General features: G+C 37.4%; 1 protein-coding gene across 1 annotated transcript in view; it reads left to right on the forward strand.

Moving 5' to 3' along the window:
* Dync1i1 (dynein cytoplasmic 1 intermediate chain 1) overlaps nucleotides 1–15354 on the forward strand; it is a 293851-nt gene extending 278497 nt beyond the window's left edge. Inside the window, exon 17 of the mRNA XM_026391510.2 lies at nucleotides 14448–15354. Within this exon, the coding sequence (XP_026247295.1) occupies nucleotides 14448–14558 (111 nt within the window). The 3' untranslated portion in view covers nucleotides 14559–15354. The remainder of the gene's footprint in view (nucleotides 1–14447) is intronic.
* Nucleotides 15355–19651: the final 4297 nt, after the last annotated feature.

Below are 19651 nucleotides of genomic sequence, written 5' to 3' on the forward strand. Positions count from 1 at the left end.
TAATAGGCCAAACAATTTGTAGGGTTGTTTATCCCTACAAATTCACTACCAGGGGGGAAAAAAAACAAGGATATACGATTTTATTGAGCGTAGGTAATATTACAATCCTCTCGCCCTTCTCTGAATGACCAAAAATCAGGATAGGCTTATACACTTGAACGATTCTTTCTGTATTGTTTGATCATACACAAAGCAATGTATAGCTCAGAAAGACTCAGACTTTAACAAAATCATTTTGTCTTAACTATAGTTTTCTTGCTAAGTACTTTTGTAAAGTATCTTCTATTTACTTCAAAGGGAAGAAAGGCATTTCTATTTCTCTTCTCACCTCTCTGAACTGTTCTAAATCTCTGAAGCCCACGACTGGAGGTGCCATGTACCAAAGGGAAAGACGACGTCCCTTGCAGCAAAGGCTTAGCCAAAGCCCACTTCTGAAAGATGCTAGATCCCTTCATGGGCAAATGCTGCCATTACTGTAATTACCATTGTATCGTTCACCAGCCTAGAACGGACGGAGCACAACTGTACTTTGAAGAAAAGGGCACCCTCAAAACAGTGCCTTCCCAACTTTCCGAATCACCTCTGCTGTGGGAAGCCAGATGGAATGCCTTCCCATTGAGAGTTACAGGTCAAATTTAAGGGTCGTGTTTGGCTGATGAGAGGGAAGGGGTTTGAGTAGGAAGCAATTTCAAAAGAAAAAATACAGGGGAAGAGAAAAAAAAATATGATATTGAAGACCAAATTGTTATTCAAAGTCAGTTTATCAGTATTCAAAGTCAGTTTCCTGGTCCCCGTTAAAACTGAATTTCTCCCCAAGGTCTTGATGGCCTTTGAATTGAAAGCCTTGCTTTGTGGAACCCTCCAGAAACCAGATGAAACACTTTTAGATAAGCCTTATAGTACAATCGATGTAAGAAAATAAGTGGTAGTTTTTAGAGTCTGCGTTGTTGATCTGTTTTCCTCGGGATCTTAGTATATTAAACGTATTAATGTCTGCCTGGGGGAAGACATCCCACATTCCTTCTCTCATTGTTGACATGACTGAGATCAGTGGTAGGCTGGGAAGAAAGGAAAGCAGCTCTCTCATGCCAAGGTATGATTCCGCAAGTGGAGTCAGCTCCACATGCCTGGTGCCTGGGACCTGTGAAATTGTATGGGGCTGGGTACTTAGAAGAGCATGGAACTTGGTTTGATGCTCTGTTGTCATTATCTTGCAATCACTAAGAATGTTCAACAATGGGCTCCATGTTTTCATTTTGCATGCCCCCCCCCCCAGATGATGTAGCTAGTCCTATCCACAAGAGTATTACTCTTAATACACTGATCACAAGGGCAATCAGAAATGAGAAATGTTAGTCCTGATCTAGATCATTAGAAAGGAGAACCTTTAGAAATGTGGTTCTAGAGGTACCAGTACATGCTGCATGATTTTCTTGGTACATATTTCTTAAAACTATTTTAAAATGGGCATGAGAAAAGGCAGTGATTCTGTATTAGAAACATCATCAGGTGCATAAAGATAGAGCCAGAGCCAAACTGGAATTTTCTAATTGACCTCCCCACACCACGCTGTTTTGATCACATCATAATTTTAAGGAGGATCTCTGTGATGCCTTCTTCATCAGTTGAAGTGGGGTGGGATAGACTTTCTCTCTCCACGCATTATCAAGAGCTCCCTGATAGGAGAGACTCCCGTGACTACCAATGGAGACATTTCCATTCAACTGCAGGTAGATTTGCCCTCCTGTGAGACCTGGCACTCAACGAGAAGGGCACTGCAGAGAGGAACCCTGGTGTCACCAGTCACTAACAACCGTCTGCCTCACCTCCTGTCCCAGCTGAGGCTGCAGCTGCTGCAGGGAGTCCCAGCACAGCGCCCCCATGATCATGTTCTTCTCTATTATGTACAATTATCCTCTATGACTTCTTAGATGATGGCAGAGAACTGTGGCTTGAATCCAGATTTACTGATGCAATTTATTATGAGCTTCTGAGGGGGTAAACAGAGTATTGTATAGGAGCTCACTGAAATGACCGGATTGGGTTTGTCCATCTCCCGCCCACTCACCTTTTTTTTTTTTTCTTTTTTGTTAGATCTAAATGTCAAAGACATTAGTAAAATCTCAGGGCCCATGAATCAGGAAGTAAAATATAAAACAGCCATGTTTTCAGGTAGGCCACGTGATGCTGTGTTTATACAGCACATATTTTTGGTTGTTTGATTTCAGCATTGTATCTGGAAAATATACCGTACACATTTATTTTCACAGATAGGGGTCTATTTTCTTTGCAGAACAGGTGCTTAACTCCCATTAGCAAAAATTGAAGTTATGCAAATCCAACCAAAGACAGAAGAGACCCCTTCTTATTATTTGGCTGTAGTTTTTATTCTATTTGTGCTTTGAAAAGCTACAAATAAACAGTGGTTGCATGTACTAGTTAAATTTTCCAAAATCTAAAATTTTAAAACTGAGCCTAGCCCTTGATTAAATTTTGAGAAATCCCTAAACTATGGGGATGCCACAAGTTTGGGGTCCCATTCAATTAATGAAATATGAGGAAGATAACAAGTCATAGATTAACTCCAAGTATAACCTGAAAACATTGGGTATGTTAGAACACATAAAGAGCTCTTAATCATTGTTGGATTTTTTTTCTCCCCAATGATGTGTGAACACACATATTTTAAAGAAGTGAAAATAAAAATTACTCACTGCCATGGCCCTTTTACTGAATAGCAAGATGTTCTGTATATACGAAGCTGGTCTTAACAGCGCATGGGCCAGTGAGTATAGAATTATTCACGTGTCCTGATGATTGATAGTCAGCCTATCTACCTGTCTTTCTTGCAGATGTGTTTTATAGAAAGCCCGCTGCCATTGTTAATGCTTCAGTGCTGTCACACAGATGCGGCTGTCATAAATATCCCCTAACAACTATGTTTGCTGCTTATCTGAATTAGTTAGAATGCTGTTTGCAGCTCCAGTTTTGAAAGAAGCAGTTTATCTTCCACCTCCTATTATTTCTTTTTCCATTAACCTCTTCCAGGGAAGATTTTGTTTTCAGTTGTTATAAATACATGTAGCTTTCAAATCCCTGATTATATTTTTATGGTAGTCAAATGATAAAATTCCAAAATAATTTTCAGCTTAGAGTAGGATTTGAAAAATAAAGTGATAACTTAAAAATGGTGATTTTCGAGATGGATAAACTCTATCACCCTTGCTTTATTTGATATTCCATTGGCTAATTACCAAATAAAACACGTATGAATTTTTAAATTTAAATTCTTAACTTTGGTAGCATTACAAACAGCTTGTTTGATCTGATTGTTTAGAGGCTGAAAGAATACCAGTCATTGCATTACAAATTTCAATAAATACAATTCATTTGATATTCATTCAGATATTTAAATACCTTGACACTTTTTCAGAAAGGAAGAAGGCAGGTGAATACGAGAGGTCATATTTTACTGCTAAGAAAAAAATAAACTGTGATTTTAAATATCCATTTTAATATATTTTAAAGCTGAAGTGAATAATTAGACTTAAAAAAGTCTATTTGGAATCCCAACAGAAAAACAGCCTGTGTGATGTACTTTAGAATGACGGTCAAGGTGTTGTATATAAGGACTATTAAAAAGGGCCCCCAACAGTTTTCACAGCCAGCAAGAATAAGAAGAAAAAGAAAGTGATTCCATGTACCGTTTCTCTTGCACTTCTAATAGCAGTTCAGTGTAGTAACGTCTGATAAACTGCAAGCACTGGGAGTTAGAAAGGGTCTGAGTGACATAAATACAACACATTTATGGATTTTAAGTGGATTACACTTAAGCAGTAATTGTTTGCTTTGTGGAACTACTTCATATTTTCCAACAGAGCAGGAGACCCCTGTCTATTCTCATAAGAAGACTGGGCCTTTAATATAAATAACCATCTTCCTTGGGAAGAGGGTACGCAGAACACAAAATAGGAAGTTAGACTGAGATTTGGGGATTCATTCAAACAGAAATCCCTGAATGAAAAAAGAACTGCATTTGAAATCAGCCAGTTATTGTGATTTCTGGAGGCTGTTATCCCCTGATCAAGATGAACCTGCCAGCCTGGCTGAGCTTTGGCAGCCTCCAGAAGAGAGCAGAGCTGGTCTCAGCCACGTCCAGTTATGATCAACCCAGGCACTCGTTTTTCTCATTAAGGGAGCAGGGCAGGAACTTGCTAGTTTTCTCGAAGGTCTTTGTAAGTACTGACTTATTCTTTGATGGAGAAACAATATTAGTTTCTTTAGCGGATGCTAATTATTTCCTTTGGCTTTCCTTCCCTGGAAGGAAAAGATAGGCATAAATTCTTCCATGATGTGAAATGTCCAGATAAAAACAGAATATCCCAATACCTAGTTCTGTCATTAGTATCTAGATATTTTATAATGCAGAAACAAAAAGTCGGGATTTCCACTGGATTTTTCAGATTTTTTATCTGACTGTTAGTGTTATGGCCACAATGCTGAGCAGTTAAGTCACAGAGCACAAAAGCATATTTGTATGGGCAGATTTGGGGTGCTAATAAATATAATTATATGAAATCAGCCACTTTGAAATAATGTATTAATTCAGTTCTTTGTCATAATAAATTACATGTGTTTGAAAAAAATAATTGTGGTAAAATGTATGATTGTAATTTTAGTATTAACTTGATTTCTCCTGGGAAAAGTGCTTAATTTTATAAAGAAAAGAAAAGGTGCTATTAATTCCAATTAATGTTATAATTACTCATCTTATAGTGAATGTAGTAGCAGTGGCTTTCATTTTGATAATGATACATGTAAAAGACCATGATTAGACTAATCATTATATAAATAGTGTGCTTATTCAAATAGCATTAGTTTATGAAAATGGACGTAAAGGATTAATACTTTTTCAAGCAAATTTTTTTCTGAATTGATATAAAAATACTTACAACTTTTATGAGGTGGTTGATTAAATGAAAAGAAAGCCCTAATATCTAATTTTGTAAAAACCAATTAATGTGTGTATAGTAATTTGCAATATTCACTGAAATTCATATACTCTCGTTTTGGTGATAAATGGTCTATGAATATAAACCTACTGAAACAAGAACCAGTTGTATAATTAATCATCTTTATGATTCTTCTGTGGTTTCAAACTGTCATTTTCAATAGCGGTTTGGATTCTGAAGCAGTCATTAATTATAGTGTTAATTTTTTTAATGGCTGACAAAATTGTGTTTGGTTTTAGAATTTCAAAACTGCTAAATTTTATCTTGAAAAATTGCCTCTTAGAACGGTAGCCTCAAATCACAGCTTAGAAGGCCCAGTATAAAGTTGTCCAGTCATGTGTGGATCTAACCTAAACACTGGTCTGTATAGAAAGGGATCATCAATTATTTTTTACAAGTATTTGTGGGCTGCTATTAGCATATTTAAATTATAATATGAAGTTAATTGTGTTCTTATTTGTGTTTATGTATAAATATTTATATGCCATGTAGGTTGGATTGCTAAGTGAGATAGTGAATGAATCATTACATTCGGCTTTCAAAGAAAGTTTACACGAATCTTTGAAAATGTCAGGTATCAGAACATCTTGTAAATTTTAAAACATCAATTATTTATTATTTAAGGAAAATGCAAACTTCTAACATCGTGGAAGAAATTTTGCCTTTTACTTTGAAGCTACGGGGTAGATAAAATTACTCCGTGGCCCTTTCTCCTGCTGACCAGCTAGTTGTTTTTCAATATTTAGTTAGATTCAGTCTTTTGTTTTTATTGGTCCCAGAAATAAGTTTTCTCAGATGGAAGGCAAATGCCTTCTAGTATTATAAAGACAAAGGACCACTTTGACTACTCATGTTGGTAACCCTGCTTTGGCAGTCACATGCATGGGTGGTTGTTCTTACCTTTGGAGTGAGGCATCCACAGAAGCATGTAAAGTGTGGGCTGGGAATATAGCTCAGTTGGTAGAGTGCTTGCCTTGCTTGCACAAGGCCCTGGGTTCAAAATACCCAAAAAAACCACCACCACCAAAAAAAAAAAAAAAAAGCATGCAAAGTGTCAGAAGAGGCTAACATCGTCAAGCACAGTGCTTGGCGCATAATAGGCACTCAGTAAATATTTGATGGGAGAATGAATGATTTACAGGTGAAAATTTGGGAGAAAATGAAGCAAAAGCTTAATTGTGTGAAGCATTCATAATGCAGTCTCCAAGTTCACTATAGATTGAGGGACAGGGGAAAATTCATTTAACTACATTTGCACACATAAAAAGCATATTTAGAAAATATATTTTGAAAAGGGTACTTATCCTTCCTCTTCAGTCTTTATCCCAGTCTCCCTCCCCTCCTGTGCTTTTAAAAATGAGCAATTGGCCACTAGAGCAATGAAAGCATAACAGTTGATTCAAACAGTTGTCAAACCACTGGAAAAAATGCTTCCTTTTCATTGTGCTTTTTTTGGACACTATAGATATGGTAAATCATGAACTGCATTATAAAAATACCTCTTTTATGCCCAAACATTCAGTAGGAGGGAATGACATTTCTTTTATTACCTTGGTAAATGTTTTTAAGGTGTTTAGCAATAAGCCTTCTTTTTGTCAAAACTGCTTAGATGCAGTGGTTGCTAGGAATTTACTAGAAAACCTATAGTTAATAATATCAAGAAAGGAACAGAGAGATGGTTAGTCAGCTAATAGGACAGATTGCCTTGAGTAGCACATGCTTTTTCTTTTTTCCTGCCATTTTCTTGATCTTTTGTGCTATGGGAAAAGGGGTAATTGAAGTTTTAAAAAGTTTCTTTTCCATCGTTGCTCCTCAGCCACTGTTTTTCGTGTTTTCTTCATCTTTTGGACCAAGAAATGAATTATGCCAAGTGGTAGGGAAAAAAATAATTCTGCTTTAAAAAATATGAACAGAGATATCTTTTAAATCTCAACAAATTAGCTCTTTCTTCTTCTTCTTAGCTCTTTTTTTTCTCTCTCTCTCTCTTCACAGGTAAAAATGCCAGAATTTTGACAGGCTTTTTAGATTGCTAAATTTTAACATGAAGAGTATGTTTAAATGTTAATTTCTTAAGGTAGTGTTTAAAGTATTAATTTCCTTGGCTATTTACTGGGTTATTGAAATTGATATAGACCCATACTTTTTTACTATTTACTTTGTCTTTTATGTCCTACTTTCATTTCTTACCGTAATTAGGTGGTAATGGATTTTTTTTTAAAGCGTTATTCTAAGAATCATGCAGTAAAAATAAATTGCTCATTTAAAGACACAGGGAAGAGACTTTTGGCAGAGGGGTCTCAAGCTTCATGGGTCCATGAGGGTTCCCTTAGGTGGAATTTTCACATGAAAACAAATTCAAGAATAGTCAGATACCGTCGGGGTGTAATAGATGAGAGCACTCCTGAGTTTCCCCAAAATTTTAACCTGTCAACTGGGAATGGCAGCCTCTGCAGAGCAGAAAGTTGTCTGACTCCTGCTTTCTCTACTTCTCTGAAACTGCTCGAAATACTAAGTTACCACACAGTATATCTTTTTGTGGTCGAACCCTGTAGTACATTTACGCCCTCTGTATACTGCGTTCTGGCTCAGGATTCTGGTCGGTGGTTTCATCCATTGTTAACAGTGATGCTAGACTCTCCCGAGAGTTAAATACAGTGGAGCTGTATTTATGGGAGGCCGGGATGCTTGGCCATTCCTGCGGCTGTTTCATCGCTTATTACCTCCCACTTTGCTCCCATCTGTGTGTGTGGCAAAGAGAATTGTCCTAAAAAATACAGGCTTCCTCTGAACACAGGCGTGCATTTGTGTATCAGTACATCAACAGTCTCCTGAATTTGGGTGACATTAATAATTGTACTTTTTATAAAGCTTTTAGAGCTCAAAAGGGTTTAACAGTCGTTCAGTGGGAACTGACACAACGCTTCCACTGTCTCTGTAAATGCATTAAAAGAGAATAGGTATTAGAGTGAAAAGGTAATTTGTAAGGTATCTTTTTAACAGAAAACTCGAATGTTTAGGTTAACACAGAAGATGGATTTGTTATGTATCTGTTCAGAATCAGTGCTCAGCATAATAATCCCCCAGACTTTTTTTTTAAATGAGTTCATTTAATTGAAAGATTACAAAGATGCCGATGAACCGCATATCCATGGAATATTTATCTCGAAACCTAGAGTCCTATTCACTTAATTTGTTTGCCATGGTTAATGTATCTGAGAAACCAAACTGAAATTACTGAATACTTTTCTAATGTCTTAATTATCCAAGATTTCTTGAAATTACCTACTTTTAAACTAACCAATGCCTGAGCCAGATATTTTTACCATAAAAAATATGCATAGGGCTGGTAGGAGTTACTGCAGATAATGAAGCAATTTAAAATCAGCTGCTAGGTACTATAAACTCTCAACAATTACTAAAAAACAAGGGAAGTTTGACTGAGGGACTGTTTAAAATGGTTAGCCAAGTTCTAATAAAGAAAGATGTGGATGGTATCTGTGTGTTTAACCCTGATTACAAAAAGTCACTTCATTTTTCATAACAACATGTTCAGCTGTTACCAAGCCTTATAACCTGAGGTGAATGAAACATAGAATCCTGCTATAGGAAGTGCCATAACAAAGAAATAGCTAGATTAGGATGTATTGATCATATGTGAAAAAATAAAATATATGTATAGATATGAGCGTGTGTGTTTATGCTTAAAAAGAATACTTATATTTTAATTAACTGGCAGAATTTCTCTTGTGATCTGGGAAAAAAAAAAAAAAAAAAACTCTTTCCCTGTACCTAGCTCACGAAAGTTAGCTATTATTAAAAGAATGACTAAGAAATCATCTGTATGAGGTGGTTTTTTTGTTATTATTTGTTTGTTTGTTTAGTTGTTGATGGACCTTTATTTTACTTACTTATTGTGGTACTGAGAATTGAACCCATGGCCTTACACATGCTAGGCAAATGCTCTACCACTGAGCCCCAACCCCAGCCCCTGTATGAGTTTTTAAGAACTAAAATGTAGTAAAACATAAGGGAAAATTTCTTTTTAAAAACTGCAACTCTACCTAGGTGAAAGAAGAAAATGGGAGAAAGTAAAGAGGGAGAGGAACCAGAAAAAAAAAAGAAAACAAATGGGAGGAGAATTAATATTAAGAAAGAAAAATAAGAAAACAATATCATTTATTTAGAGTTTATCATCTGCCAAGCGCTGTGCTAAACTTATTGAGCATTTTGTGTTAAGCTTACTGGGAGTTTTTTGTTTGTTTGTCTTATCTAATGTTCAAAACAGTGGGAGAAAATAGGTCTTATAATTCCTTTCACACAAGGGAGGCAGTGAAGATCAGTGATATTTCCTGAGGAAACACAGAAAATAAGTTGCAAAACTGGTAAAGAGAGAGAGAGAGAGAGAAAGAGAGAGAGAGAGAGAGAGAGAGAGAAACATGATCTGATTGCTGTCTAAGGTGGAAAAAGTCCACCCTGATACTGTTTTCAAAATCTAGTTATTACACATTCTATGCCCCCTGTTAGGTACCCAAGAAGCCCAGGCATGACACCCAGTGGCCTGACAGATTTGCCGCGGGAGGGGGTGGGGGCGGGAGACATTCAGAGGTCCCTCAGTGGGAGAGGTGGGTACAAATCCATGATGCAACCTCACAAGTACTAGGAGAGGGGAGCAGCTAATGTGGTCCATTTTCGTGAAATTTTTTTACACAATTGCTGTATTTTTGCTTTTTATTTTCAACCTTTTGTCTCCCAAGACTCTTAGAAGGTTAAATAAAGTCCTTAGAATCTTTTAGCAGGTGTCTTGAAGTTCATTACCCGCCTGCCATTCTGCCCTGGAACGCTGGCCATTCTCAAAGGGTGAGGTCCTGGATTGCCCCACACAAATATGTGAAAGTTATGTGGCCTGAATCAGACCACGTAGCTCCCTCGACTTCCCTTTTCCATCACAATCAGAATTAATTGTTAAAGAAAGAAAAAAAAAATAAGCCAGAAAAAATGTTGTAGAACTGATATGCATGATCCATCCATATCCTTTTCAGGAATCCGTTTCATCTGAGTGACAATTTAAAGAAAAAGAGTGCCTGACTCTTGCATGCTGGCCTCGTAGCAGTTCTTCACTTAGATTACCTTTCTCGTCCTCTCACATCTCTGTTGATAAATGGCCAGACGTCATCATCCCCATTTTACAATTGAGGCATTGAGAGGTTAAGTGCTTGACCATTGCCAGCCACCCAGATGAGAGCAGGACTCAGGTCTCCTGTCCAGATCTGAGGTTCATTTTGCTGCCTCCTTATGGCCAAATTGCTACCTCAGTAACTACCCTTGGCCTTCATTCCCTTGGCTGTAAAAAATAGGGTCATACCATATCTATAAACGATGGTCGCTCTTAGAGCTAAGATTTTATTATCTCAGGAAGCAGATCCCTGAATGCTTTTGGCATTAAAATGCTTTATACATTTAGCAAAAAGGAAAAAGAAAAAAAAAAACTAGAAAAGAGTCATCTAACAGGGGGTGGACTGGCTGTTGGTGAACTCTGTTCTAAGAAGCAGTGGGAAACTATGAGTCATCCCCGACCTCTGATGTGACTTTAGCAGATGAATCTGAAGGCAAAAAAAAGTGTTTCCAGATCCACTTTGACTCAGAACAATGTTGGACGATTTTTCTAAGTTTGTTTTCTTTAATGGCGTTTTTTTGATTTAACTATGGGTCATTTTTCTCCCATTGCTTCACATCTATTTTTAATTGATTGAAATTATTCATCACCCTCAGAAACTTGTGAATATTTTTTTCTATCACAAATGTAAATTGTTTAGAAATTATTCTGATTTATGATGTTCGGTGAGGAAAATCCATAGCCATGCTTGGATGCTCTAGATTTAGGTTTTCATGCTTTAATAGAAACTCGGAGAGAGGCTGAAACAGTGAGATTAGCATGCCATTTCCCTCCCCGCTACTTGGTACACAACGGATATCAGGAAATGTTGCAGTGGTTACTATAGGAAGGCACATTTTAGACAATTCATTTTCTGAGCCTCGGAGAATCTTAAAAAAAAAAAAAAAAAACAACTATGCCAGTATTCACACATTTTGATCTACAAAACATCAGAGTTTTTGCCTGTATTTCCTAGTTATCATATTCTGAAAAGATTTACTGCTATGTCTTTACTTCTAACACTGTGCCTGGCATACAACTGTTGCTTAATCAATGCTGATTGAGTATAGAATATATTTGTGTGCTATCTAGGACATAAGAGCAGTCTTATTCTTTAACATGAACAAAGATTTTTCCTATTTGATGAGTATGGTGCTATTGGATTAAAAGCCTCCTAGGGAAAGTTTCAAGTACATTTATGCCCTTGAGCCTCTTCCTCACCTTTTCTAACCAGAGAGTACCAGGCAGGAAGAATTGCCAAGGGGAGGACAGTCCTGTCCAAGCAGATTCCCTTCCCAGTCATAGATGTAAAGTGACAAGAATGGCCTTCTTGTGTGTCAGGACACCTGTTTGGCCTTACCTACAAGTAATTCAAATGCCAAAAATTATTACTCTGAGTGTGGAAACAGGCTGTGAATGCACATTCACACATTCAAGCTATGATTATACTTAAAGTGCTTCCTGATGGTGATATTTAATTCTAAAAATGGGGAAGTCTGCAGTTCGCCTTCTAAATCTAACATTACAATCGTTTTGGGTTATTTTTATAGTCAACTAAATGAAAAAGCATAATCGGATGAGGTAGTAAATGTATTCCAAATTTCTAGAAGCAAGTGTGTTTTCTTCATGTTCCATTCTAGAATTGGATATGTGTGAACTAACATTTTTTTGTGAAGTTTATGATGTTCTAGAGAGGAAAAGACTTGGCAACACAAATTTGCTTAGAAAAACGAGCTATTAATACATTGACAAGCTACATGAAACTTTAGCAAATCAAAAAAGAAGACATGTTTGAATACTGTGAAAATGTTTGTGATAACGAATCTGCATTTTAAAGGGATTTGTTAGTAGAGTAGTGTCAGTCTTGTCCCAGTGGAAAAGGCCAAATTATAGTTTGATTTCTGGATTATTTTGTATTTTGTTGTCATTGTTGTTATTTTGCTAAACAGAAGCATTTAAATTTGATAATGTTTACTCTTGAGAAGCTAGATGTGCACTTTTATCTAGTGTAAATGATTTCAGTTCTGTCCCATAATGTATCTGGGCACATATTCAAGCCTCAGTGTTTCATAATCTTTACTAGGGTCATTTCTTAACAGTCCAGCCTTTACTACTACAAGAAACTATGTAAACACATTTAGCCATTTTCTTGTTTCAGGATGTAATTTCTATACCTTGCTATGGGTAAAACGTTACACAGGGTATCATATGTTAATTTAAACTTCTCGCTTGTTAACCAGTAATACAATTTCATATTTGGGAACCAAACTCAGCTCTTTATGCTACGTGTATCAGTTAATATTATACCTTTTCCCTAATATTTAAAAATACATGAAAATCTGAGGTACCTTAGCTTTTGCTTTCTTCTTACCTTTTATGAGAAAAGGTTACAAATATGTTATTATGGGACTTTTGTCTCTCCTTAGGTTTTTTTTTCTTTCTTGTAAGGTTTGGTCAGGTGTTGGAGGAGGGAAAAGAAATTGTGGGTCTATTCTTTCATATCAATATAAGATCAACCCTTGGCTGCTTGTGCTTTAGGTTAGCTCTTTTCTGTCTTTTATTTGGGGGGCTTCATTTCTGCAGTGCAGTATTATTTAAAATTGAAGAAAAAAATGAATAACAGTGAAACATAGAAAAAGAAAAAGTGGGGGAAATGGAACATGCAAACAGGTTAACCGTGTCATTTAATACTATTGTAAATTTCTGTCATTGCTGAAAAGAAATTTAAATTCATTTCAATACCTAGAGAAGTATTTAATTATTCAAAACTTTATTCATGTGACTATAAATGAGAGTTCTTGTTGGTATAGAATTTCTCAGAATAGGTCCAAGAACTTACTTCCCCACCTGTATATCATTTCCAGAATAATATTCTTGAAACATTTAACCTTCATACTAGAACACTAATTTAAGGACATACTTTAGATAACAACATCACCACTCTCTAGTAAGTTTCCTTGGACAGATAGTATCTGAGAATATAACTCCTTCTAATAAAAACTTAAAGTTCCAATCATCTGTCTCTGTGTAGTGGGTAATTTTCCAGCTGTAGAAGTGATCAAAATGTTCAGATTTATTTTCTTCCTTTTTTTAATTTTTAAAAATGGATGTTGATTGCAGTGAATATGTTTTTAATGTTTATGGAATATATGGATAGCATGTGTGATACAGGTATGTAGATGGATTGATGATACCATCTTAGGGAGTAAAACTCCAAGAAAATGACTATAATGTCCAAATCAATTTTATTCTATATGAAATCCTTCAGACTTCTACTCAATTCTATTTTTCATCTTCAAATAATTTTCTTTTCTATTGCAAACACTTGCCTGATATCTTTAAGCAATTTGGTTTTGGAAGTTATGTAGAGAAATCATTATCTTTTAAAACTTCATATGTTCACTTTTCATTGAGGGGGGGGTGTTTAATTCTCTCTCACTGAATTATACACAGTAGAAGATATTATTGGGGAAATTTTCTAAATCTGCCTTTTTTGGCAAATCAGTATAGCATAATGGCTAAGATCCAGATACTGGAACCTTAATGCACTGGCACGATATTTGCTAAATATGCAATCTTGCTAAAATTATTTAATCTTTCTGTGCCTCAATTTCTTCCTCTATAAAATCAGCTATCTTACTCTACATTTGTAGGGTAAAATTATTATCCCTAGGATTGCTGTGAGAAACGAGTTAATACTATGTAAAGTACTTAAAACAGAACTCATGGTAAATGCTGGTTTGTAATACAATTATTCATAGTTATCATTAAATTAAGTCTTGCTGGAAACACCCAACAGCAGAAAAATACATCAAAGCAGAAAAATTTCTGTGTATATTGTAAGCTATTCTTTTGCCATGTATATTAACACATTAAGAAAAAGATCAATAGCATTGACTAGAAAGAAAAGACCACAGTTATTGCGAAATCTCGGTTAATAATGCATTTTTCATTTGCTGGGTTCAATCCAAGTCTGACCTTCTTATGAAGAAGTTTCATCACTAAAAATGCTTTAATGGGGCTGCTGTAATTGTATAGTTAATGTAAGTTTTTAAAAGTTCGATAAATTCCATGAGTGATTTTGCTTCTAAGAGTGACATTATTCTCTCATGTTAGGTTAAGAGCAACACTTCAGTTGCCACTTGATTCAAAGAAGAAGAATATTTGGTTTCCTTTACATTCCAAGGGAAATGTTTGCTTTGGGAGGAGCCGCCACTCGGGCATCAAGGCTTGCAGATGTAAAGATATCTTATTCATCGTGTCTTCATTGATTTGATTTGCAGCTGGCAGTTCCCCACAATGATGAATGGACGAGATTCGCCAGGACCCTGGTGGAGATTCGCGCTAACAGAGCTGATAGCGAGGAGGAAGGCGCTGTTGAGTTATCTGCCTAATGGGTTTGAGCCGGCTTCAGCGCATCCGTTTCCCCTGCTAGAGAGTTCAGCATCTGCAGTCAAGCCCATTGTACTGTATCCGTGTCCATTCAGTATCAGTATTGCTGTGATATTTTGGGTGCCATATTGTGCCAGCTTTGCTCCAAGTATTCCAAATGTATCCCACCATGATTTCCACTGACCTGAAATTCACCAGAGCATTTCTACCTTTATATTTCTGTCTCAAAAATGAAGGGGGTGAGGGACCTTTACGGGTTTAGTTGTTGCCTTTTAACTACTTAGTAGCTGTATTTAATAGCTGGAAACCTCTGGTTAAATTTGTGCTTACATGCACTTCTGGCATAGTCCTATTAAATCCATATGAAGCCAGATATGATTGGGTGCAGATGTGGTGTGCCTCATGATATGGTACAGGGCCAAAGACTTGAGATGTGGTGTTTTACATGGTGACTCACATTATGAATGGATTTACTAGAAGAACATTGCTGCTCCTTATTTATTGTAGTGTGCTGCATGGAACATATTTATTTGAAAGCATTAAAATAAACGATCCTAGAGCATGTGCATAATGAGAGGACTGTATTCTCTCTGCTGCTGTTGAGGTTACATTAAGTTCCAAATAACAATTACAGTATGCCAGTTCCACTGAAAACACGAAGTCTTTAGAGGTTTGTTGTAGTGAACGGAATGGATTTTAATGCCTATTATTTCTAGGTACTTTAACAATATTTCAAATATAGTTGACCATTGATACTTGTCATTCAAGCTAATACAGTCCAACAAAAGTCTGTGGTTCCTAAATATGACATCAGTATTGCCAATAAAATGTTCTAAAGCAGGTCTGCACCAGTGTGGGTAAATCCTTGGCTTGGGGAAAGGCTGACTTGAATTCTCTGGTGACAAGGGTTGGGAATGATACATTAGGGCCATGTTAAAGATTGATCATGAGTTTATAGGCAGCCGACCTGGCTGGTCAGAAACGTAGACTCCCAATTTTACTTTTATGAGGGAATGTGTGTGGTTTTCAGGGAGGCTCTCCCTTGTCCCCATCACCAAAGTCACCCTTGTCCAAAGACAATTTCAAACAGTGGAATAAGATGAGTTAATATTAATACCAAATGTTCCACACATTTCTCTTATTTAAAAAATTCACACTAGAAAATGATGTTTATTACTATTGAACTAGGAATTGTGTCTAAAAATGACTTTTTTTTTTCAAAAGGTCACTTCATGCCTAGAGAGAATGAAATTAAATAGTGGCTAAACATTTGAAGACAGGGTTTCAGCATTTTAGGAAGAAAGTTTTCATTGGTATTTCATTTGTAGGGATTCCTTGAACTAAAATTTCTTTTATTTTCAAAATCATGATACACTTTTCACAAAGTGCTCCACAGCATCTACATATTTAAATTTTTCATAAACGAAAAATGAAATTTTGTGAATAAAAAATGAGTGTCTAGGCTGGGACTATATAGCTCAGTGGTAGAGCGCTTGCCTAGCACGTGTGAGGCACATGCGAGGGTTCAATCCTCAGCACCACATACAATAAATAAATTATTAATTAAAGATATTGTGTCCATCTACATCTAAAAGTATTTTTAAAAAAGCGAGTGTCTAAAATAGGTTTTAAAGCAATCTAATGAAAAGTGTTGCATAAAATTTCTCAAATATATATTAAAATACCTAAGAATAAATCCAAAGCCTGTGAGTTGTCTCTGTGGACCACACTCTGAATGATATTTCAATGAGAGAAGCCTGCGAAACCTACAAAGACCAGAGTCACTTTTAGGAGTCACTTTTAGAAATGCAACAAGCCTTTATGTGCTTCTACATCCCACTGGGTAGCTAGTCTCCAGGATGCTTCCTCAGGCTTTGCCCCTCAGATCCCACCGTGACCAGGGGCTGACCTTGTATAACTGATAGGACATGGGGTAAGTGATGCTACGTGGTTTTCAGAATGTCTTAGCCAGTTGGGGCTTAGATGACATCGCTTGAACAATCAAAATTTATTTCTCACAGTTCTGGAACTGGGGAAGTTCAATATCAAGGCACCAACAGATCCAGTTATTGGCAAAGACCTTCTTCCTGGTTTGCACCGCACATGGCATCTTCTCATTGTATGAGTAGAGAGCTCATCTTTCACATCTTATCAGGGCACAAATCTCATTCATGGGGGCTCCACCCCCACGACCAATTCCCTCCCAAAGGCTCTGCCTCCAGAAACCATGTCTCTGGGGATTTAGGCTGTGAATTGAGGCATCGGTGAGGGACATAAACAGCACAGGGCAAGGTTGAAGGGGACTTAGTGCTTCCTTCCAGCTTGCTTGGCACACTCACTCTCGATCCAGCTCACAGCCATTGAAGTCATCCCAGCTGATGGCTCAGATGAAATGTGGTGACCTTGAAAATGAGTCTCTCAGATCTGTTGCAGAGAATGTAATTGATGAACAACTCAAACTGCTTTATTCTGAAATCTCTCACCATGAATTTCATGACCAAGACCATGCTTCCTCTCACAGGCTTCCAGCTACGGCAGTGTGAGAGGGAAATTCAAGTGGGGCCTGTACCAGGAAGACATGAGACTTCTCTGATGTGTCATTAGCCCAAGGATTCCCTGTCAGCACAGCTAAAACTTTCTTAGAACTGTGCAGTAATTTGAAACTATGTGTAAGTTTTTTCCTTCCTTATTCAGCATCTCTGGGAGTGGTGGTTTCCTCTGCAAGGCCAGGGCTGATGGGAGGTGACACAGTTATTAAAATCCATGAGGACAAAAGGAACTCAGAGTAACAGTGGATGGTAATGGCAGTTAACAAGCAGAAGTCAGGAAGCCACCATCGCTGTAATGGGGAACGAGGTCAGAGGAGCAGCCAAGGAGGCTTTTCCCATAGGATGTTGTGGGAATAATTAATAAGACATGGCATGCTTAGGGGAAAATATGCAGGGAAAAGGGTGTTGATGTCTGCCATGGAAACCATGAAGGCAAGATTGAAGGAACAGGAGGCTGAAGGCAGAATTCTGTGCTTATTACACAGACCTGAACAATATTTCAGGCTAGAACCTATTGACTGAGAGGAGCTAGGCTAGAAAGAAGGACACCATTGCAAATATATATTATGATGACACCCCCCCCTCCAAGTCCTTCTCCAAAGGGTGCTATGGCCATTTATTGATGTGAACATACAATAGAGTTGAGAAAAAAACAGATATCAATGAGTCCCCAATTCTACATTGGATATGGAATCTGAGTTCACATTGAAACTCTAGAGTGGTGGCTTATGGTGACCAGGTAATATAATGGAGCAGTTACAAGTATGGGGGTCACCATGGCCCCACAGGGTAGATAGACTCAGTGATGGTCATTTCCCAAATCCTTGAGGGGCCAATTGAAATTGATATGACTGCAGGAGTTTGGGGCCTTTGGGGCTAGAACTCTCACAGGAGAGAAGGCTACTTGAAGATCTCTGAAACTGCCATGTCCCCACTTCCCCTGGTGAAGAAAGAAAGTAAAAAGTATTACATCTCAGGGTCTGAGGAAGAGGATGGCAGACATTAGTGCCACTCTAAGTACCTAAAAGATGTAGATTAGTGGTCCCTAGAATACATATAGTTAAATACACCAGTCTAGCCCTTCAGAAACTGAGTACCATAAGCTCAACCAAGCAATATCTGTGTTTGCAGCTGCTGCTCCAGATGTGCTATCATTCTTAGAATAGATGGATAATTAATTTACAAATTAATGTTTCTCTAGTATATGGTCTGTGGCCATGGACGAATACATTCTTTTCCATGACAACTATATAAAAAGAAATCGTTTGCACTCACATGGAAAGAACAATATTCATTTTCAGTTTTGCCTCAAGGATATGCCAGTCTCTCCTCTTCTGCCGTAGAGTTCTGAACTACCTCACATTCAGAGTACATTACACTGCTGCATGCATCAATTGCACCACAGTAATCAGGTAGGATATGCAAAAGTTACCTAATGCACCAGAAATCTTGGTAAGAGGTATGTGCTCTAGAGAGTGGAAAATGAATTTGAGGATGATTTAGGGACCTGTTACTTCAGTGAAGTTTTTTGGAATCCCACCATCCCTAATGGTTATGAGCATGCTGAGATATCTCCTCCAAAGTCAAACTGCTGCAGGTTAGAATTCTCAACACAGAAGAAAGAACAGCACCCAGTAGGACTTCTTGGATTCTGGAGTCAACACCTTCCATGTCTAAGGTTACTGCTGTAGCTTTGGGGGAATGGGAAAGGAATTTTCTGCAAGTGCAAACTGTAGCACAAAGAGCTCTATTGCTTGGGCAACGCAACCAATGGGTGTCATGGAACTGGAAGTGTCAATGGTGAGAAAAGATGTAATATGGAAATTACAAGTGGCCTATGGGATTCGGGAGGAAGGCTTTGCCATCCAATACAAAAATAGTAGGTAGCCCTCCTTTCACTAGGTCCTGGTACAAATTGAGTCCCTCACAACAGGATATGAAATTACCACACATCCAAATGACTCATTATAAGTTGGTCATGTTAGCACCACCAACTGACAAAATTGGGCAGACCTAGAAGAAACCCCTTTGTAATATGGAAATTGTATTTTGAGAGGTACATCTGAACAGAACCAGAGAGATGAATTAGTTGCATGACAAGATAGTCCAGAAGCCCACTAAATGCCACTAACCAGAATTTTACCAGCCCCCCCCATAAATTGTTCATATGTGAGGAGGGCAGGTTCTGTATGACCAGACAAAAGAAGAGGTAAGGGTCAGAGTTTGGTTTACAAATGGGTTGGCGAAAAATTATACTCCATTTATATATGATGTATCAAAGTGCATTCTACCTTCATGTATAATTAAAACAAATTTAAATTTTTTTTAAAAAATGGGTTGGATCAGTTTGTGGTGAAAGTTCAAAATGGATGAAGGCTACATTATACCCACATTCAGGAGTGGCTTGAAAGATAGTAAAGAGGCCCAATCTTCTCAGTGAACAGATCTTTGCATTGTGCACCCCAGTCATCCACTTTGCATGAGAGAAGAGATGGCCCAGAAGTGAGAACATTCACATATTACCAGGCTAGCCCAAACTGTCATCT

The sequence above is a fragment of the Urocitellus parryii genome, chromosome 3 (genome assembly GCF_045843805.1).
Source record: "Urocitellus parryii isolate mUroPar1 chromosome 3, mUroPar1.hap1, whole genome shotgun sequence".
Lineage (NCBI taxonomy): Eukaryota > Metazoa > Chordata > Mammalia > Rodentia > Sciuridae > Urocitellus > Urocitellus parryii.